The following is a 23,956-nucleotide window of genomic DNA, read 5'->3' on the forward strand; positions in this document are numbered from 1 at the left end:
GTATCAGGCATAGAAGAAATATTCACATTCTATTACCTGCATATAACTGCAATAGAATATGGAACATGAATTGGGTTGTGGTCCAGTGGCTAGTGTTGCGGACTCAAGGATCAGAGGTCCAAGGTTCGAACCTCACTCTACCGCAACTAGATTTCCGTTTTCTAATAGTTATTTACAACTCGTTGAAAATGGTAAATCATAAGATTGCTCTTTTTTCCTTTAAAAAAATACATGCTGGCTTACCTAAATATAAAATAGAGCGATTGCAGTCCATTCTATAGGCAGCTGCCAGGTTGATCTTTGATCAAAAAGTACCATCACATTACACCGTTGATTCGAAGCCTTAACTGGCTACGTTTTCCAGAATGGGTCGAGTACAAGCTGTCTTGGTTAATGTACAAGGCGATGCATAACACGGCTCCTCAATACCTTTGAACCTGCGTTTTGGACGAGCTGGCAGATAGGCGCCTCATTCTCCGCTCGGCCTCCTGTTCCACTGTAGGGAAGCTGATGCAACCTCATTTATGCAGCCAGAGTTCCGAATTTGGAATTAGGGCTTTTGCAATAGCCGGACGGACCTTTGGCGTGGAATGCTCTACCTCCAGAAGTTTTAAATTGCGCAACAGAATCAATTTTCAGGATAAAATTAAATACTTGTTTGTTTGTGAAATCTAGTGCTATAAAAATTGACAAAATTTTGATATTATTATTTATTTTAGGCGTTAAAGCTATCAAAAACTGCTCTGGGAGAGACCACAGTGGGCCAAGTGGTGAACCTTCTGTCTAACGATGTGAACCGATTCGACGTGGCCATAATCTTCCTACACTACCTGTGGATCGGCCCCCTGCAGACTCTGCTCGTCACCTTCATGATGTGGCAACTGATCGGCTACTCGGCAGTTGTTGGCGTGGTCTTCATGTTGCTTTTTATTCCTTTACAAGGTACAATTGTTTCAATTTACGGATATTTAAATTGCTGCATTAAGTATGGCTGTATTAATCTCTGTGTCTGGGCCACCGGCCTATTAATACACATAGACGCGTCCTATACATTGAAATATAATTATACACTAGATGCAGCTCTAAACACCCGTCTTGTGTTCCATTCGACTTAACTTGTCGTCAGTAAATGTGAAGCAGTGCAATAAGGCGCAACATACCGCTTGGAATTCACAGTAAACTGGCATAGACAGTTAGTCTTTTTTACAAACAAACAAACAAAACCATCTCGCCATTTCCCCGGCAGAGAAAATAGAACGCCACATCACTATCTTTGCATACAGATCATGCTTCCTCTACATTCATACATCTTCTCATGCATGTGCGCCCATTATTCCCACTTTTAGCATGTCCATTTCCAAGAATTTGTTGGTTTTTTTTTTTTTATTTATTTATTTAGTTCTATGTAACATAGTCTAATATATATTTACAACACAATATTTACATCTATACTTATTCTAACATTATTTATCACTATTATACACTTAATATCCTAATTTATAATATTAACTGTTTCATATGTACATTTTCATTAATTATATTCACTATTTACACTATATACTACCTAATATTTTTCAAATATATACTTTTTACATTTAATTTTAAATATATTTACATTAATTTGGTCATGCCTCTATCAACATTCGCATTGTAAATATTTTCAGCCGTTCTTTCGCTGTCCATTCGCTCCTCACGTTCAAACCGACGCCGAGCTCCTTTCTTGATTTTGTCGATAATGCTTATCTCAGCCTTACATAATGTACGGATCTCGACATTTGTGCATCTATCGTACGTAGATTTTCACCACACATTCGCCTGAGAGATCGCATTTCGACAGCATTCAGCCGAATTCTTTGTTTTTCCAAGTCCATGCTTTGCTCCCATGCACCGGGGTCGGGACCGGGACTCCATTGTGAACTGCGAATTTTGCCTCTTGCGACAAACATTTATTTGCCAAGGTTGATTTAAGTGCATCGTTGACTCTGTTCCCGGCACTCACCCTCCTTTCAATATCTTTCTCAGTCATTCCACCCTAGTAAACATACTTTTTTACACTACTGTATTCCATCTGTTAACTTTTGTGATGTAAAAGAACTGAAACCTATATTGATGTGTGTGAGATTCATCCGGCTGAGTTATTTCACTTTTTCAATTAGATTACTTCCATGTTCATTCTCAAAAAGGTTTTACCTCTCTGTTGCAACCAATTTACATCTTAACACTTCCCTAAGGAGGAAATGCCCAATGTCTAAAAACATTTGGACATACTTAAAATACAGCCAATGCAGGTTATGCGCAAGCCCGGACTTATATTTTCATGTCCATCTCTGTTTGTTTATTTATTCAATAAACGCCCAGAGGGCTCTTACAACATACAGTTTAAAGTACATTAAGTATTATGGAAAATAACAAAAATAAAATCATAACTATTGCACTTAACATGTATTCATTCCAAAAAAAAAGAAAAGGAAATAAAGTGAAGATGAATGGAGAAACACATTAAATGCGGGAGAATTGAGGGGATGGCCATTAGATGGATAGGATAGCTAATTTGATTGCAGCAGGAGTGGTGTGGTGCAAGTCCAACAGCTCAGCATAATTATTTGCAGTTCTGTGGATGCTCACTAGGGGAGGGGAGAATGGTGGGTGAAGTTTGCCCTATTGTACTCAACTCACACCGGAGCATGTGTCAGAGTCTGGTGGTCCTTGTGGGCACATGAAAGTTTATGAGGGACAGTAATTTTGGGCAATCTATTATGGTGCATATCACTTTGTGCATTAGAGTGAGGTCAGCAATTGTCCTTCTGGTGGAGAGCGATGGCAACCTCAACTCGGACATCAAAGTTTGGTAGCAAATTTCATTAATTGGTTTACCCTTTTTATTTTATTAATTTTTCACGCCCATAAGGCTTTTACGTACATGAAAGTTATATAAAATATGAGTCTATAAACAACATTAAATTTTAAAAATACAATATAAAGCAACAAAAGATAGAACAGTGTTTAGAAGTAAAGTTGGTATAAAAAAAAGAAGATGAGTATATAAACTACTTAAATTTAAAAAAATACAATATAAAGTGATAACATATAGAACTGTTTTTAGAAGTTTAGTTGGTTTTAAAAAAAAATAAGCTAAAAAAATGCAGTTAAAGGTTTAAAGCAGCTAGGTACATAATGTTATAAAATACAATATGAACAGAATATTAAGTTCTATTTGATATGGAACATATACATTGATATTTGAAATTTACAAGACTCACGTTAAAGACGTCGATGTTGTTAGCATATTGGTTCGCGAGTACATGCATCCGCATCACTGGTGAATTCGCGCTGTGATTGGTCGATGATGGCCCGCAGTAGAACAGAGTATTACATCGGGTAACTCGACCAGGCACTCGCACATTAATCAAATTGATAAGTTCACAACAATCGAACATTGATATTATTATTTTAAACAAAAAAAGCAAGTCATTTTTGAACTGTACGTACCGTAAAAACTTCCGCTGAACCCTTTCCAAGTTAAAAGAGTTGCAGTTGTACAAAGGGCTTCAGACTGACGATGCATATTCCAGTTGTGATCGTGTTGCGATATCTTCAAATATATGTTCTGTAAATTTTAGGGTGGCTGGGTAAAAGGACATCTGTGCTACGTCTCCGAACAGCCCTTCGCACGGACGAAAGAGTTCGCCTGATGAACGAAATAATCAGTGGAATTCAAGTCATCAAGATGTACACTTGGGAGGATCCTTTTGCGCAGCTTGTCAGCTTAGCGAGAAGGTACAATGCTTAATAATTAATAAATGCGTTTGTAGTGTCTAGAGTCGATCATTGTAATAGTATCTACGCAGGTCTACGAATGAATAAAATGACTCGCCTACAGACTGTATTGAATGTCGTAGCGAGACATCAGGAGCTTAAATAAAATCACAACCAAAATAACATAATTCTAGTAAAATTTAAAGAATTAAGGGAAAATATTATCTATCTATAATATTAATACTCCAAAATTGATTGATTGCATCCGTCCCTTATATTCGCGCACAGGAATTTGAGCCTTATTATCTTGGTATCAACAACATTTAATATTAGAACAGAATAATAATTATCTCTGTATATTTGGATTAGTATTTACCTCAATCAATTTTTTTGCATATTTAAAAAAAAAAAAATTTTTTCAATTTTAAATTCTATTTATTCATATATATGTACATTATAAAATAGAATATCTTAATTCATAAATTTATAAATAATTAAAATAATAAGGTTAAATTAGGTATACATAAAGTAACACATATAATATCCAGATAATAATATGTTAAAAAAGTAAGAGAATCTTGTAACGAAAAACTCCCTCAGAGACGTGAAAAATGTCAATGTCCAAAGTAATATTGTTCAACATAGAGATAGCCCTTCCAACAGGCATAACCATTGGCAGGTTAGTCCTGTATATTGGAATGTGAAACAGTCTATGCTGACGCTGTCTAAGGTAATTATTAAATGAGCCCTCTCTAGCATCTCGAGAGTCTCGATATTGAAAATGTCTCGAAACTCAAAATTTTTGAGTCTCATGCCTCGAATGGCTAAATGTTTTATTCATCAATTTTTATTTTTTTCATTGCAGACGTGAGATCAAAGAGATTCGGGCTACATCGTACATAAAAGGAGTCCTTATATCCTTCATCATGTTTGTGACGCGAGTGTCTCTCTTTCTAAGTATCTTGACATATGTTCTCATGGAACAGTCCATCACCGCCGAGACCGTGTTTGTTATTACGTCCTACTACAACGTCCTGAGGCAGACCATGACTGTATTCTTCCCACAAGGTTAGTACTTCCTCGTCGTTGATAAATATTTCATGCCGACCCTGCCAGGAATTGAACTCGGGACCTCAGGCGCGCGGTTGAGGAACGCGCCAACCTCTACACTACGAGGCGGACCTGTCTCCGCTCGATTTCCCCTTTCAGAATTTTGAACTGAGAGTAGTCATCGAATCGTAAGTATTAGTTTAAAGTTCTGGTTCTGTTTCACACACGGAACTGTATTCTTCATTTACCTGGACGCAGAATGTAGTAGGTTAGTATCTAGTTTTTTCTAGAAACTGTTTAAAAAAATCATTACAAAATAAACTTTAATCGAAAGCTACTAACCGGGGATTGTAAAAGTCCGATCTGTCGTGCATGTGAATAATGCAAAAGATCAATTTTTTGTATAATTTCTTCCAGTATCTACGTGTATTGGCTTTCACCTGCTTATTCAGGGCGTATTGCTATCTTCGCAATTCAACCCTGTTATGCTAGAGACCAACCGTCTGCTAATATCATGCTAGTGATCTGCTCCCCTTGTCTCGCACTTGCGAGCGAGTACATTCTTATCACCAATTGAACCGCAAATTCGAATATGGCGACATTGGAATGTATGCAAATAATAGATATTTCCTCTCTCAAATATTTTAATTTTAATTTTATTTTATTAGGGAAATCAACAGTTCTACATACATATTTTTAGTAAACAAACAGATATAGTGTATAAACTCAGACCTAATAACAGATTTCCACATAGTATACAAAGTTAGTAAAGAAAATATATTACATATCAAATAAATACATACAATTTATACATATCAAAATGTTATTTTCATGTTCTCAATAATCAAAGATTTTTAAAATATTAATTTTAAGAACATTAAGTTACTGTAAATTGGGCGGGATAAGGACAAAAATGCTTGAAGAGAGGATAAGGAGGGGAGGGGAGATGTACATATTTATTATTATAATGTCTACTAAGTTACATAATACATTTTTAGTGTAAATTTTAAATCTGACAGAGTGATGTTTGTGTAATCTATATTTTTAAATTTTGTATTGTACATTGAAAAAGTCCTACGAAAAAAAGCATTTTTAACATACGATGTTTTACTTATTGGTACATGAAACAGGTGGTACCGTCTACAAATCCTGGCTGGCACATGTATTGTTATTAAACCAAGCAGCTCTGTACAGTCAACCTTTCCTGTCATAATTTTGTAAAGCAGTAGTTGGTCCGCACACACTCTGCGGTATTGTAGAGAAATGATTCCATGGAAGGTGGAGGCAGTGAGAGTAGATACATAAAAAATACCGGTTTTGTATTCAAGGTAATTTATAAATTTTATATTGAAATAATTTTGACAACTACCAATCCTAAAATGGTATAGTTAACTTTTCGAATATCTCATCTACATATGTATTTCAAAGCCAGCTCTATATCCATACATGCTCTTAGAAAGATAGGAAAAAATGTAATAATTACATTTTAAAACTGCTAGATGCTGCTGTGTTAAATAGGGCAGCATCTAGCCACATTATCTCTGCATCTAGCTGTTCGTACGTAAAAATTTAATTCGACTTATTTCTCATTCGGCGGCCTCCGTGGTGTAGTGGTCAAGACGCTTGACTTACACCCGGAAGGTTCCGGGTTCGATTCCCGGTGAGAACACAAAAGTCTATTTCTGATTTTTCTCAAGCCTGGGTGTTCAGCGATATAATTCACCACTGTAATTGGGCCTCCTGGCCTGTTGTGGGGCAAAAAATTATTTAAATCGGCTTTTAAGAAAAAAATCTTAAAGCAAGTTTACTCTAGGAGATAAAACTGCCACTGGGTTTAAGATATTAAAAATAGTATACATATTTGTGTGGAGAAATAAGCTGGAATAATCAGCTAGTTTCTTGGCTCACTGCTGGCGCTGGGCACGTTTTATTAATATTTTTATTTATATTTGGAGAAAAATACGTGCCAAAAATGGTGGCAACGATTTATAAGGAATACATAATAATTATTAGTTCGTTTTTCAGTAAATAAAATTAATTCAACAATGTTTGAGTATGTCCAAATGCTTGCAGACTGGCTGGATTTCCTCCCTAAGGAGTTATTCGTATTTAAATTTATCGCAACAGAGAGGGAAAACATTTTCGAGAAGGGAATATGGAAGTCTAGGCATTTACAGGGCTTACGACCTGTCATCGGCTGGTTTAAGTCAACACACAAAAGTCAACAGATGGAAGAGTTGAGGAAATGTGGAGGTTCAAACATGGGCAGAATGGTGAATGTTACACAGTGTGTAAAGTGGCCACTGACAGGTCATAAGCCCTGTAAATGCCTAAACTTCTATATTCCCTTCTAAAAAATGTTTTCCCTCTCAGTTGCTATAAACTTAAATAAAGTTACCTTAAAACATTATTATGCATAGTCAAATATAATGGTAAGCTGCGCATAATCGCTTCTATACACGATTCGCCCCTGTGAGGTGGATATCCGATATCCGGCCAAACCACTGTACATTTTATTACTAGTACACACTTATTAAAAATTTGTGTCTGTTTTATTTTGTAGGAATTGGACAGATAGCGGAGGCTACGATATCAATTCGTCGCTTACAGAAGTTCATGCTTTACGAGGAGACGACCAAACCGCTGCCTCCTCCGGACGACGACAAGTCGCCGGCCGAGAGCAACGCAAACGGGAAGCCGAAAGACAACGTCAAGTTCATCAACAGCCCGTCGGAGAGCGAGTTGGAGGCCCGCGTGGCCGGCATAGCCAAGGGCGTCGGAAAGTTCCGCAACCTGGACGAGGAGGAGAAGCGGGAGGCGCTGGACGATTTGAAGCGCAAAGTGAGCAGCGGCAGCGACAGGCCGGCCATCTTGCTGAATAACGCGACCGCCAAATGGGTGGGAGAGCAATCCGAGGACACCCTCAGCAATATCACGATGAAAGTGAAGCCGGGAAGGTTTGTGCACCTGAACTTATTGCAACCGAGAGGGAAAACATTTTCGAGAATGGGATATGGAGGTCTAGGCATTTACAAGGCTTGTGACCTGTCATTGGTTGGTCAAGTGGCAACTTTACACATCATTTTACGTATGTTTAAACATCAACATTTCCTCAACTCTTCTTCCATCTGTTGACTTTTATAATTATTATACAGGGTGTTCTTTAAACCCTGTCACATCCGAAACCACGATGATCAGTATGAGCAAGAAGACATATTGGCACATTAAAATACACTTTTAGAACGATTAAAATTTAAAAAAATAAAATATTTATAAAAACAAATGGTTGCTAACTTCTGCAGGGAACAAACAAGGAGGGGAGAGGGGGGAGTCTGGCACACCGATAACCGCGCGTCCGCGCCCCCCTCGGTTGTCCCCTGCAGAAGTAAGCAACCATCTGTTCTTTTTAATATTTGATTTTTAAAAAAATTATTCGTTCTAAAAAAATATTTTTATGTGCCAATATGTCTTCTCCCTCATACTGATCATTATGGTTTCGGATGTGACAGGGTTTAAAGAACATCCTGTATAATATTCTGATATGATTAAATTACGATCCCATAGAGGGCAAAATCCGGTATTCTGTCTACAAACACTTGGACGAACTCAAAATATTGTTGTAAAAACGTGGCTAAAAACAGAGTTGTATTTTTTTTTTTTTATTGAAATATTATTTATTTGACGGTATAGTTTTGACCCTTCATATCTTCAGTTTAGGATTCAGAAGGATTTTGGCTGGTTTGATATTCTTGCACTAATTAATATCTAACTGTTTAGATGCCTTGCTTAGATTAACCTCAATGTACCTCACCGTAACTTGCGTACCAATGCTGTCTTTGCTGTGGGAAATTATAAAACCAACATCGGATTCTTTTCCCCTCTGCCGAGGATCCTCAGAACAGTGAACGAAATCTCATTAAACGGTACTATCGATGTGTTCCTACAGCAAGGGCAGGCATTCAAGAAGCAAGCGGTGTTGTCACTCCTGACGTCCTGATTGACGTGACATTAATGCCAATCTGTTAGGGCTTACTTAAGCCTGTTTAGAGTCATGTTAGAAAATACATTTATATAGTAAAAATACACAGATACTCTTTTTAAAATTTTATTATAGAATATAAGCAATTACAAATACGAGTATAAATATATGTAAGTAATTACATTTTTTTACAACCATTTTGACAACGCCATAAACACATGGGTTTCTAGGTAACCGCGCCAACTTCACTCGGTTGGAAGAACAACTTAACTCGCCTACAATCTGTATTGAATGCCGCAGCGAGACTTATTTTCGGAATCTCTAAGTTCAGTCATATCACTCCACTACTTCGGGAACTACACTGGCTACGTTTTCCACAGAGGGTCGAATACAAACTCTGTTGGCTCATGTATAAGTCACTGCACAACTCTGCTCCGGAATATCTAAGGGAACTATGCATTCCAGATGAACTAGCTGACAGGCGTCTCACGCTTAGATCAGCTACGTCTACGGCGAGAGGAAAAGTTATTATACCTCTACGCAAACAGCGCACTAAATTTAGTGAACGCGCATTTGCGGTCGCATGGAATGCTCTCCCAGCAGAGGTGCGAGGCTGTGAAAGTGAAGTGATGTTTCGGAAAAAACTTAAAACCCACTTGTTCTCTAAATCATTTAAATAAATCTGTAGCACGTGACAACAAAATAAATTGTTTTAATTAAATTACAAATTTAAAAGCTTCAATTAAATTAATTTAACAATAGAATCACTGTGTAAAGCGCCCTTGAGGTATTATATTACGAAAATGGTGCTATATAAGTTATCCATAATTATAATAATAACGTAATGAAGTAAAATATTTGAAATTTCTATGGGTAACATTGGAAATATGACCCTTCAAGCGACTGGTTAATATATTAACGTTTCATAGCTAGTATTGTAGATTTTATTTCCACCGTGTTTATGAGTGTGAACGAGAAGTGCCTTAGCATACAGTTGCCTGGCATTCAGAACACCTACTCGTTCAAGCACCTCAGCTGTAGGTGTCCTGATCCTGATAGGGACCCCGAGTAGAGCCTCGAGAACACACATTTGTGCAATTTCTGATGCTTGAATAGCATTTTTCCTGGCCCCACCCCACGCAATAATACCATACTCAATAAGACTTTGGCATAATGAGAAATACACTTTTTTTGAAGTTTTTTTGTCCAGAATGTTTCTTAGAGAGTTGAAAACAAACACAAGTTTTTTAATTTTTGTTGTTAAATTGTCAAATGCTATAAAGTGTTAAAGATCGTATCCCTCTCACTCCACACCTCCTATCTTTGCAAGAACAACCTTTCAAAAAGATTGGATTTATTCGCTCCATATGTTTAGATTTAATATTAATTTAGTAGACACTGTTGAAATGAAGCTTGTATAGCTTCGAAATTGGTCAATTGAAAAAAAGTAGTTAAGTTGTTTCATTTTACGTATAATGAATAAGCACATGGTTTGTACTTCAAATACATTTTCTTTTTAATATGATTATTTTTTTAGTTTGGTGGCCATTATTGGTCCGGTGGGTTCCGGAAAGAGTTCCTTGTTCAACGCCATCCTCCAGGAGCTGCCACTGAGAAGTGGAACACTCGAAGTTAGTGGGAAAATAGCCTACTCTTCGCAAGAACCTTGGCTGTTTGTTGGTAAGTTAGAAAACTCTCAATAACAGAGCTTCACACGCCCTCGTTCCTATGTTAATATTTGCCTATGTTTGACCATCAATATTTACAAAAAATATATATAAATTACATGCATAGTTAAATTTGACGCAAGCACCACCATGTACGAACATATACTAAAATTAAGTTAATAATATTTAGCAATATTTTGAGTTTGTCCAAATTTTTGTAGACAAGGACTGGATTCAACTCCCTGGGGAGCTGTTTAAAAATTTAAAATTTGGACAAACTCAAAATATTGTTGATAAATTACCTGGTCCATGAAGAAGTATAGAAATTGAAAAAATAACATTTTCAGGCGTTGCCTAGTATGTAGGTGAAATAATTCAATTAGATTATACTCACCCGCATAAATAAAGGTTTCAGCTCTTTAACTTCACAAACATCAACAGATGAAAGAATTGAAGGAATATAGATGTTCGAATATAGGCAGAATGGTGAATGTTACACAGTGTGTAAAGTGGCCACTTAAACCAGCCATTGACAGGTCATAAGCCCTGTAGATGCCTAGACTTCTATATTACCTTTTCTTAAATGTTCTTCATCTCTGTTATAATATGTTTAATAATATTTAGCGGTATGTATGTTGCAGAATGTGTGGTGGCGGGGGTAAGGAAGGGAGCAGGTTAGGAGGTTAAAATCGGATTGTGGTCCTGTGGCTAGTGTCTACGACTCACGGACCAATGGTCCGTGGTTCGAATCCCACTCTACTCCAACTTGATTTCCATTTTCTAATAGTGAGTTATTTACAACTCGTTGAAAACGGACCTAAAAATTAAATATTTGGGTAAATCATAAGAACGCAAATATTACTTTTCACAAAAAAAAAAGTTACACGATTGGTTAATTTTTAAGTTGTTAACTATATATGTTTGGATAATTTATATAGCGCCATTTTTGTGAAAATCACCTCAAGGGCGCTGTACTGTTGAAATTCTAGACCTCATTTAGTAAATTGAGATATTTGATAGTTGATAACATTTACATAATATGATTTTTATAAAATGATAGCTATCATTACAAAAAGTCTTGCAGCTTCTAAGCGCACCGACCGACGAGTGGAATTTCAGCAACAAGAATGATTTTAAAAAGTTTACAATAAAAATAAAACAACTCAATAATAATACATCGAGCAAATAACTAATATTAACAAATTACAGCAGGGATGGAGAATACCTTAAAGAGGTGAATGTGGAAGTCTAGGCATTTACAGGGCTTATGACCTGTCTTTGGCTGGTTCAAGGGGCACACTGTGTAACATTCACCATTTTGCCTATGTTTAAACATCCATATTTCTTCAATTCTTCCATTTGTTGATTTTTTTTTTTTTTTTCTTTTTTAAATTCTAAACAATTTTTTTAAATTCCCGCCAAACTGCAAAAGCAGTTTTTTTGCAGGGATTTCTCTCTTTAAACATTTTTGTAACACAACATATAATGTTCACATAAAATATTTTTAAAAAAATCATAAAAATATTAAAAAAATTAAATACAAGTAAATCAAGTCTTTTTGATAACGAAAAATATAAAAAATAATAAACAAACACTTTTTTTGACACTGTTTTAAATTGTTTGGTTTCCCCATTTTTTTATAATTTTTTTTTTTTTTTTTACACACTAAACTTAGAATTTAAGAAAAAGATTTTTAAAACCAATTTTATTTTGTTTTTATTCATATCACTATTCTTTATTTCGTCCGGGAGTCTCTTTACTATGCGAGGGAGTATATACGCCCTGGTCCTCTCTCCATACGCATTTATGGCTCTTCTTTCTATGAAGTTTCCTCTCGCTTTTTGGCGCGTTTCATGCTTATGTGATATTGGCGTTTTACAGAAATCCATGAAGTCCTCTTTTAGTGAAGTTAAAGAGCTGAAACCTTTATTGTTGCGAAGAGATTCATCTGACTGAATCATTTCACATACTAGGCAACGCCTGAAAATAATTTTCTAATTTTTAAACTTCTCGGACCGGTTGGTTTCATTATAGTATTATTATTATTAATACAAATTAATTTGTTAATCTTAATGACTCCGAGGGGGTGAAATCCAGTCTTTTGTCTACAAACGTTTGGACAAACTCAAATATTGTAAAGAACTAATAAGTATGGCAATCAAGTGAACACGTAACAGCACAAAAAGTAAACTATAAAAAACTAAATAAAGATAGCATTCCTTGACTTATTATTAAGGTTAACAAGATGATAGACGATACTCGAAATTGTATTTTATTTTATCTAGTCGCAGTGAAAGGATTGTTAGTACTACATTTGAGGGGGTCAAAAGCAAAATCGCCACTGATTAAATAATCTGGAGTTCACGCCATCCTTGACTGACATCGTAGTTTATTTACGCCATATTTTAATGTTTCCTTTTAGGTTCGATCCGTCAGAATATATTGTTTGGGGCGCCCATGGAGCGGGTGCGGTACAACATGGTCATAAGGAAGTGCGCTCTGGAGAGGGACTTCTCCCTCTTCCCCCGCGGGGACAAGACGGTGTGGGAGAGAGGGGAATAAGCCTCAGCGGAGGTGAGTTTCTTGGCATTCAACTAAATTTAATACACATGTAGACGGGGACATATTTCCAGGGGGAACTCTAGTATAGTTTGGAGTAAACTATTCTCCTGGGAAGTGTCCGAGGGACAAGATGGAGCGGCTTAGTCACCGAATTATCAGAATTATCACCGACGAATGCCTACAGATGAGCACAAGACCGTTCCAGGTGGAGGGAGACTGTCCACAGACGAGCCATGCCTGGAGTCAGGCGTAGTCACCATCCTCAGACATGGGGCACGGATTGAAGAGAGAGAGACAGGGACGGTTCTCGCTGAGGCGCAAGGAGCGCATTGCGCTCCCAATCATTTCAGCAATAATGCGTCTAAAAGTCTGCACTCGTTTGTTTATCACCTTATCTTTATCGCATACAATATTATGATGTTCACATCAAGAATATTGTATCAGTTCAACATCGATTTTTGAGAAAGATAGGCTGGAGGTTGGGCTTATCCAGAGACCAATATACGTATAATGAGTTAGAAACTATTTAAATTTATTTCAACAGAGAGGGAAAATTTTTGAGAAGGGGATAAGGAAGTCTAGGCATTTACAGGGCTTATGACCTATCATTGGCTGGTTTAAGTGGCCACTTTACACACTGTGTAACATTCACAATGATAGGTCATAAGCCCTTTAAATGCCTAGACTTCCATATCCCCTTCTCAAAAAATTTCCCTCTCTGTTGAAATAAATTTAAATATGAACAACTCCCTAGGGAGGAAATCCAGCCAGTCTGCAAGCATTTGGACATAATCAAACATGAAACAAGGAAAGCTTGCGCTAGCGAAAGCTTTCCTTGTTTCATGACATATATACAAAAAACCAAAAATGTCACCGATATGGATATTCGCTAATAAGCGGAATGGGGAATGTTGTAGTATCTACATAAAAGTGGCCACTTGAACCCAACCTATGACAGGTCATAAGCCCTGTAAACGCTCGAATATCCATAATCTTGAAACAAAAATTCTACCCATCTCTGTAGTGATATAAATAAAAACATTGTTGAGTTAGAAACTAGCTTAAATATATTGAAGACTGTCGAAATAAATCTAACCTTCTAGTCCTATTTAAAATTCTCAACTCACTCTTTGATGCGCCTGAACTACTGAGCTCAATAAAATACAATATCCTAACTAGAAACCTCAGACAAAATTTACTCTTTCATACCAATAACCATAGAACTAACCATGGTTTTCATTATATATTTTCGGTATATAGTTAAATGAAATAAAACCCCAAAAACTACTTAAATGTCTCTTAAGTTCCTCTGGCTCTCAGTTTTTATATAGCCTTGAAATTCATCCATTCAGGACCTATAAAAGGGCCACGGACAGTGGCGAGATGTTTCATTCGGTTTTCAACGCGAGAGACGTAGCGTATTACAATTTCCAAAGTTTGACGGTATTTTTCCCAGGACAGAGGGCGCGCATCAACCTGGCCCGCGCCGTTTACCGACGCGCCGACATCTTCCTTCTGGACGACCCCCTGTCGGCTGTCGACGCCCACGTCGGCCGACAGCTGTTCGACAACTGTATAGCCAGCTTCCTGAGGCCCGCCACGAGGATACTCATCACCCACCAGCTGCAGTACTTGAACGAAGTGGACCATGTAAGTTCATTAATCTAATGTATCAAAAATAATTTATAGCTGATAAAAAGTAAAGAAATTGTACGATTTTGCCATTTTAAAATGCTGTTCTTTCAGAAAAGCGCCATTAAAAAAAATTAAGTAAAAATATACATGAATTTTTTAAGGTGTTTCTGATAAAAAATGTACATTAAAATTTGATGTAACTAAAATATAATTCAATACACAGGCAAAAAATGAATATTCATGGGCGAATCCTCAATGGTTTATTTATTTATTTTATTTTATTAGGGAAATCAACAGTTCTACATACATATTTTTAGTAAACAAACAGATATAGTGTATAAACTCAGAACTAATAACAGATTTCCACATAGTATACAAAGTTAGTAAAGAAAATGTATATTACATATCAAATAAATACATACAATTTATACATATAAAAATGTTATTTTCATGTACTCAATAATCAGAGATTTTTTAAATATTAATTTTAAGAACATTAAGTTACTGTAAATTGGGCGGGATAAGGACAAAAATGCTTGAAGAGAGGATAAGGAGGGGGAGGGAAATGTACATATTTATTATTATAATGTCTACTAAGTTACATAATACATTTTTAGTGTAAATTTTAAATCTGACAGAGTGATGTTTGTGTAATCTATATTTTTAAATTTTGTATTGTACATTGAAAAAGTCCTACGAAAAAAAGCATTTTTAACATACGATGTTTTACTTATTGGTACATGAAACAGGTGGTACCGTCTACAAATCCTGGCTGGCACATGTATTGTTATTAAACCAAGCAGCTCTGTACAGTCAACCATTCCTGTCACAATTTTGTAAAGCAATAGTTAGTCAAAAAAAGTTAAATGGCTGACGTTCGCAGCAAAAACAGAGAGACTGTCCTAACAAAGGCTCGGAAGCAACTGCGCAAAACTGGCATACTGCAGCAGTGGTACAGATTACTTTGCTACTGGCCTGCGTGACACGTGAATTTGTCTCTCTCGAAAGTGAGATGTAAATAATGTTCGGTGCTCTTATATACCACATACGTCACATTGATAAACATTTTAGTGTTTTAGCAATTCACCTCTGATTTGTTACAAAATGCTTTTTCTATGCCCAGTAATGATTTATTATATAATAATTAATTATTTCAATCGATACGTAAATGTGTAACAGAGGAATACCGAAAATCTGAACCAAATATTTAATATATTTATAGAGATATTAAAGTTATTAGATGCAATGCTTTCTGGCTACATATCGCCAAGAAGGAAAAGTTGAAATCCTAGACTTGCATATCAATTCTCAAAAACGTCTACTAGTCTTGATTTAATTTCTTTATTTTATTATTTATAAATTTTGTCTTCCAGATTATAATCCTCAAGAACGGCGTGATCGCGGCGGAAGGTTCGTACGAAGCGCTACAGGCCTCGGGGCTGGACTTTGCCGAGCTGCTGAAGAAGGGGTCCGAGGAGGAGGAGCAGGTAGAACTGCCGGCGGATGCTGCTGATGACTCCGGATCCCGAGAGTTCCATCGCCATCTTAGCATCAACTCAGTGAGTTGCAAGAATACTTGGCACATTTAACAATGCACCCACTTTGCAGACCTATTATTTATTTGTTATATCTCTTGTACTGCTTTTTGTCCAAGTTCTTCCTTCAAAAATGCATCCAAACGGTTTTTGAACTGGTTGACCGGAGTGGAATGGACAACTAGGCTTGGTAATTTATTCCAGTCTGAAACTACCCTGCTGGAAAGGAAGTTGTCTCGGGTTGAGGTGGATTTGGGGACGATAGAGCTTCCAGTTATGATCCCGCAAATTGGTGTTGAGAAATAATTGATGCATTGCGTGCAGGGGGCAGTCATAGTAAGTAACGGGAGTAATAACGATGATGAGTTGAAATGAGCACTGGGATTACATGCTGGAACTGAGTGACAGCGTTGAGCTGACTCGGTTGAGTTGACTCTTTGGGCTGACTGAGCGGTACGATGCCCTGTGGTCTCTTTATAGGACACATTCCTTTATTCTTCATGTCTCCATGGCGTGAATGTACTGCAGAACATTGTTCTTATGTAGACGGACGTTTTCTGTGCAATACTGTTAGTCTTTCAGAATATGTTGTATTGTATTCAATATAAAATGATGACTTTGTTGATGTATATTTCAGGTGAAATTATTACACGTGTGTGTGTGTGTCATCGATCAATGGACTATGAACTCCACACGTTTGTATGAAGAAAAATCAAATTGCGTTTTTGCCATGCCATGTGTCTCTTAGTTTTCCTCATTCACTGCGCCATCAATATTCGCATTGTACATCTTTTTTGGCCATTCTTTCGCCGTGTACTCTCCCTACATCTCCATCGCCACGTCCGAACCATTTTCTGTTTCCAGACGACCTCCGTGGAGGAAAGCAACCTGCCGCCGGCCGAAAACGAGGAGGAGCAGCGCAGCAAGGGCGCGGTGGGGGGGCGCGTGTATTCCGCGTACGTGCGCGCGGCGGGCCCGCGTCTGCTCACGGCCGCCCTGCTCGCCATCGCCGTGCTCGCGCAGATCTTCGCCTCGGGGTCCGACTACTGGACCAGCTACTGGTAATCTCGACCGGCATTGCAAGCAGATATTAACTCTCCCTTCCCGCTGATGTCATGGGTTAAGATTTTCGGCACTCTTCAGTTATTCAAAGAGTAAATGCTTGAGAAGAATATTAGGTATAAGATGGTTCAATTTTATAACTTACATTGATGTCGGAGAACGGAAGCAGCAGCCTCCTATAACGAGCCTCTTGAAGATGCGACGGTGGACCTGACTTGGACATGTGCTACGCATGCTTCGGGAGAACCTAAACCCAAGTTGTATGTTCTTTAAACCTGCGGGCTCATGCCGTCCTGGAGGCTGTCGGTGAGAATCTTTCGACTTTATTCGGTGGAACGGAGGAAGCGACAGTGTCAGTGACAGCGATAGGGTCTCCTGGAGGCAACTGGTAATGTCCACATGCTCCACTTAGGAGCGAATGTGGAAAAGAACAAGAAAATAAACTTTGAAACACTCATCTAGTTTAAAATCTGCAAAAAACGTATTATTAAACAGAAAAAATACCAAACGTTTTCAAATGTCACCATGTACTGTTATAAATACCTGTATAATAAGCTCCGTTGCGTGTAAATAGTAACTTTTTAGTCTTTTTATACTTTATTAATGCGATGTGTTGAATGTTCATGTGCCAGCGGTTCCATACAAATGACAATCATCTTTAAAAAAAAGATATAGAAAACTGACCTGATTTGTATTGTTTGGTGAGCACCAGGCCGCGTGATGGGCTTCAAGAAGAAGTCAGCCTTGAAGCACAAGTCTGAGAGCTAAAAAACTGTCTTACCCCGCCCGCGTAAATTATCAAGAGCGCGTTTTCAAAACACGACACCCATCGGCCGCAAATCAGGCGATATTGCCGACCGAGCGAAAAACGATCCCGCCATCTATCGGCGTGACATTCAACTACACATTCATTGACTAATACAATTAATGTTTACGAGTCGATTTAATTTATCCTTTACCAATAAACCAATAGACATTTATTAATTTTGCCGATTGGTGCGAAAGTTAACCTAGAAATCAGACAGAAAATGTTAAGAAATTATTACATGTATTTAGATAAAGGCTAATAAACTTATATTTGATCGAAATTATTCATTTTTAGGGTCAATGTGGAAGAAGTGAGTTCCAAACTCCAGCTGAGTTTGAATAAAAACAACACCTTGAGTACTTCCATGGACCACCCATTGGTAGATCTCGGCAATGGCAGCTTCCTCACGAGAGCCCACTTCATCTACATTTATTCTGGTAAAGACTTTCACTATTAACTCTTAAAAGCCTGTGGTAAATATTTCCTTTGCGTGCGGTGATGTAAAATCGTGTTACCACAAGCAAAAGACGGAATATTCTTAAGTTCACAATGAGGAAGTTCAGTGTTTTTTATATTTGTTAATAGACTATTTAACTAAGCTCGAAATTTTTTTTTTCAATTTTTATATATCGTATTATCAGTGCTATGATTTTTTTGAGTTTTGTATTTCTGAAATAACTCCGCGTGTGACGTCAAAGGTTCTCTTCCGGTTATTCTCGATCAGTTCTGCCCATTAGTCCATTCACAGAGCCCAAACCGGAAATTTTCCATAACTCTCTTACCATTGGTTGATTCATATAAACTAGTGACGTCGTTCAAAGGAGTTCATTTAAAAAAAATATTTTTTTCATACATTTTTAGAAAACTTTGCCATGTAATTTAATGCTTCAAGAACTGGCAGTGCCCAGCGGAGTTTTAGTCCCGACACTTATGTATGGAAGTGAAACATGGAACTGGCAGAGGAAGGATGAAAGCCGAGTGAATGCGGTTAAAATGCGATCTCTTCGACGAATGTGTGGGAAATCAATGTATGACAGGGTTACGAATGATGAAATCAGGCGAGAGTGTAAATCTGAGTCAAGTATAATTGATAAGTTTAAGAAAGAGTCTCTGAGATGCTTCGGTCATGTAGAATGAATGGATGACAAAAGAATGGTAAAACAAGTATATATGGCGAAAATGAACGGTAACGTGAGACGAGGAAGACGTGGCATGATCAGATAAACCAAAATCTTTAGTCTGGTCATGTCAAAAGCAGACAGAACCGAAGGGCATGTATGACGAGATGTATGAATGTGGAAGAAGCTAGGAATGTATGTCAAGGATAGACATGTTTGGTGGTCAATTTTCTCTGTCTACCCCAACGGAGAAATGGTGTGATGGTAGTAGTAGTAATTTTTACCGCGCTCAAGAATACATTTACTTTGTCCAATTTCCCGTAGGGCTAAAGTTCCTCATTTAATAATATGTTAAATCGGTTTTTCTGCATTTTCGTTTACCAGATTGTTTTCATTTGCATTTCAGCTCTGATCCTGACTCTGATAGTCCTGACAATGCTCCGTTCATTCATGTTCTTCTGGCTGTCAATGCGCGCGTCCACTTCGCTACACGACAACATGTTCCAAGCCATCACGAGAGCGTGCATGAGATTCTTCCACACCAACCCTTCCGGCCGTATCCTGAACCGATTCTCAAAGGACATGGGGTCCATTGATGAAATGCTGCCAATGGCCGTTATTGATGTTCTTCAGGTTAGCTTATTAGAATTTCTAGTTCATGTAATATGCGTTTTTGGATTGTAATCAAGGTTCTCAAAGTTTGTTTAGGGCGAGGATGACGGACGTTACTCTTGTTCTGAAATACGGCCGTCAGTGCTCTATAAGCCGCTGGAGTCGCTGCGTCCTGTTTAGATCTATTGTGACGGTCCCAGTAAATTAGTTCTCGCCCTCCAAGCCTTGGACTTTAAAGAGCCAGGCTACTGTGCGGAGGGCGGGTGTACTCATATTGCTAAATCTCCCCCTCCAAGCCCAGATCCTCAGTAGGGGGCGAGCACTCTAAAATGGTCAGGTTTAACCGACGGCCCCCTGAGGATGCCGCTTCTTTTGTGATATTATCGGACGGGTGCGCGTGAGTTGATTTGAGGTTAAATAAGAAAGATGGATTACAATTGAAGTTATTTATTGAGCAGTTACACACGAGTTACATCCTATTATTTTGTACAGAAGGAATTTACAATATTCAATGCTTAATTGATGTACCATCGTTACTGGAACAAGTGGCATTCAATGTTCCGATCCGCCGGTTGCGAAATAATAATGTGCTGTTCCTCGATCAGCACAGCGCAAACTATGGCTCGCATGCACCAATGTCCCGATTGTGTCGTATTGTAAACTCAAGACAAGATCTGGACTTTTTTGGTGCAAGTCTTTATAGTTTTAAAAATTCACTAAGATAGACCGGATCTTGTCTTGAGGTAGTAATTTATATTTTTTTTGTCCTAGGTTTAATATTATTTAGTTGTATTTTATTTTATTAGTGCCTGTATTTATTATAAGAAATTGTATTTACCATCGTTAGAATGGACTGCATAAGTCCGTCAAATAAATAACGAACACTGGCGGAGAGCTGGTGGCCGGGCGACACGAAATGCTAAGATGAAATGTAATGAGTTCTTCGATGCACTGTGTATGGCATAACCTTCCCTTCGTCGTAGCGGGAGACCAGGGAACAAAGGAATCCAGCGTATAAATGGAGGACACGTTTCATGGACCACTACACATCTCTTCAGTACTCTCTTACGACGTTACAATGTACGGTTACGTGTTACTTTTTATTTATTTTTTTTATTTTTTATTTTCTTTTATTCAGGAAACATACAGTACAGTTACAAAGTTTAATATTTTACACAATTGGACTTAATTCTAATGGACCAGTGAAGTTTCCATATTAAAAAGCAATTAAATCTAATGTTAATTATGAAAGTATAAAAAAGAGAAGGAAAAAGAAAACAAATGAAAGTTGTTTAAAAATTTAAATTTAAGTGAAAAAAAAATATTTTAAGGTTTGTAGTTTGTAGTGAGTATTTACAAATGGAAATAATATTAAAAATGAAGAAAACTTGTAAGAGTAATTAAGAATTAAGAATGGAAATAAAGAATGAAAAACGTGCTCAGATGTAAAAATAAAATAAAATAGTAATAACATTTTTTTTTTAAAAAAGGAAAAACATAAACACATTTATTTTAAGGGATTCAAATAAACGATGAGAAGAATCTTTAAGTGAAATATAAGACAGTAAATTTAAATTTAGGTCAATTTAAAAAACATCTTCAAAATTAATGACACATTATAGTAAGAGCAGCAATATATTGATTTTATTAACATATATAATATAAGTAATTAAAAGTATAACAAGTATAAAAACATGCCAATGGCAGCAGAGAAAAAAGAAAAAATAAAGAAGGAATAACAAGTATGGCAAGTAATCATTTAAAATTTGAAAAAGCAATATAAGAAGAAGATTTTAAACCAAGAGAAGTCGATAAAATTTCATTAAAGCGATTTTAGTAGTAATACAAAATTTCAAAAGAGAAATTTAATTTATAATATATATAATATAATATATATAAGTTACGGTTGTATTTGTTGGGGAGGAGCTGCCAAGACTATTCGTGATCCCTTGGTTAAGGTTAAGGTAGGTCCTGTTTACTGCATAAAGCTGTTTACTGCATAAAGCAGGGACGAGTTTGAGTTTGAGTATTGTCTATTGTCTTGTTAACCTTAATAATAAGTTAAGGAATGCTATCTTTGTTTAGTTTTTTATATTTTACTTTTTGTGCTGTTACACGTTCACTTAATTGCCATACTTACAAGTTCTTTGCTCAATGTATTATTATTGCGTTTTTTAAAATTATTTTTTATTATTAACTTTTTAAAATCATTCTTATGTTGTTGAAATTCCATTGGTCGATGCGTTTTGAAGCTGCAAGACTTTTTGTGATGTTAGCTATCATATTATATTTATCATATTTTGTAAATGTTATCAACTATCAAATATCTAAATTTAGTAAATGGGGTCTAGAATTTCAACCGTCCATGCGCTCTGTAGCTGCAAGACGAGTTGGGATATTTATTTATTGTACAGCGCCTTTGAGGTGATTTTCACAAAAATGGCGCTATATAAATTATCCAAACATTTTAATACCATGATCCTCCAATTTTTTGGAATATTTTGTTTTTTCTTTACTATAGTTTCAGTTTCATTATGTTGTAGATCGGTCTCTCCCTGATCGGTATAGTGGTGGTGATCACCATTGTGAACTACTGGCTGCTCCTCCCCACTCTGGTCGTGGGGTACATCTTCTACCTGCTCCGGATCTACTACCTCTCCACCTCCAGGAGTGTCAAGCGCCTCGAGGGAGTCAGTAAGTACAGACAACTGTTACGTTTATTTATTTATTAACGAACATTGTCCATTTATACAATTTATAGGGTTTAAATATTACAATAAAGGGATAGTAGTAGAAAAATATTTTTTAAAAAAGAAAAGAAGCATCGACAAACACAAGGGACATCGAGACAAGATCTGGACTATTTATTTAGTGCTCGTTTAAAAAAGTCAGGATCTTGTCTCGAGTTAACATTATGACAAAGACGAGTCATTGGAGTTTTAAAGCCATAGTTTGTTCTATGCTGATTGATGAACAGTACTTCATTGTTTCTCAGCCTACGAGTCGGAATATTGAATTTTACTTGTCCTGTACTGTAATGATAGAACATCGATTATACCATTTAGTATGGAATCAATATTAGTTCTACGTTTTTGTAGACTAGAAATATTCAACATTGACTCTATATCAGCATAAGAATAATTACCTCTCTTTAGTCCAAGCATCCACGCTACTTTTCGAAGCAAGCGATGTTGGACTGATTCGATGTGATTTATGCGATTCACATAGAATGGAGACCAGACCACTATTCTAGGAGGCATATTCTAGAAGAGGGCGATCAGTTGAGCAATAAAGAGTTTTGATTGTACGGGCATTAGTAAAATCAGAGATTGTTGATCAGAAATGTTGTAGATTACTCTCTTTCTGATGGCACAGTGGTGGTAATCACCATAGTGAATTACTAGCGGCTCCTCCCCACGTATTTATATGTACAATTAATGGGGTAAATGGTGGATAGAGAAACAATTGATGCGATCTGTGTTTGTGTGTTTTGTTTGAAATTGATTCGGAGTTAGAAGAAATAAACGACATAATTAATTAAAAAAAACATTCTTTAAAAGGTAATTAAATTTTGAAATCATCCCGCGTCACTGCCGAACTCTTCATACTGTAGGAAAAGTTCTATAAATATTCACAAACAATTGTTTTTTTGCCAACAGCCCGCAGCCCGGTATTCTCCCACCTGAACGCCTCCCTGCAGGGTATGACCACCATCCGCGCCTTCGCAGCCCAGGGAACCCTGGAGCGGGAGTTCGACGCCCACCAGGACTTGCACAGCTCCGCCTGGTTCCTCTTCATCGCCACCTCCAGGGCCTTCGGCTTCTGGCTGGACATCGTCTGCGTGCTGTACATCGGCATCGTCACATTCAGCTTCTTCTTGGTGGGCGATGATAGTAAGTTATTTAAATAAGTGTTTGTCGCAGGAGGTAAAATTGGCCGTTCACAATGGAGCTCCGGTGCCGAGCCTTATCTATGGGACCGAAGTATGAGACTGGATAAACAATGGTGAGAATGATGTCAAAATGCGATCTCTGTGTGATAGGTGCACAAATGTCGAGATCCGTGCATTATGTAAGGCTGCGACCAGTCGCGTGCACTGAGTTTTTAACTAGGGTAGGCAGTACAATGAAAGCATCCACCCCTTTCCCGAAACTGTTCATAAAGACTTGAGT

The 23,956-nt window shown here is 37.2% G+C and overlaps 1 protein-coding gene across 1 annotated transcript in view; it reads left to right on the forward strand.

Moving 5' to 3' along the window:
* Positions 1 to 23,956, forward strand: part of LOC148275753 (putative multidrug resistance-associated protein lethal(2)03659) — a 44,275-nt gene that overhangs the window by 10,412 nt on the left and 9,907 nt on the right. The window contains exons 3-15 of the mRNA XM_088235252.1: positions 720 to 942; positions 3,621 to 3,777; positions 4,622 to 4,824; positions 7,370 to 7,763; positions 10,323 to 10,457; positions 12,875 to 13,026; positions 14,471 to 14,664; positions 16,023 to 16,208; positions 17,049 to 17,245; positions 18,349 to 18,491; positions 19,579 to 19,805; positions 22,328 to 22,478; positions 23,444 to 23,677. Of these exons, the coding sequence (XP_088091378.1) occupies positions 720 to 942; positions 3,621 to 3,777; positions 4,622 to 4,824; positions 7,370 to 7,763; positions 10,323 to 10,457; positions 12,875 to 13,026; positions 14,471 to 14,664; positions 16,023 to 16,208; positions 17,049 to 17,245; positions 18,349 to 18,491; positions 19,579 to 19,805; positions 22,328 to 22,478; positions 23,444 to 23,677 (2,596 nt within the window). The remainder of the gene's footprint in view (positions 1 to 719; positions 943 to 3,620; positions 3,778 to 4,621; positions 4,825 to 7,369; positions 7,764 to 10,322; positions 10,458 to 12,874; positions 13,027 to 14,470; positions 14,665 to 16,022; positions 16,209 to 17,048; positions 17,246 to 18,348; positions 18,492 to 19,578; positions 19,806 to 22,327; positions 22,479 to 23,443; positions 23,678 to 23,956) is intronic.

This window comes from Micrasema longulum, unplaced genomic scaffold, assembly GCF_059751315.1.
Source record: "Micrasema longulum isolate JH-2025_06_02 unplaced genomic scaffold, ASM5975131v1 h1tg001345l, whole genome shotgun sequence".
Lineage (NCBI taxonomy): Eukaryota > Metazoa > Arthropoda > Insecta > Trichoptera > Brachycentridae > Micrasema > Micrasema longulum.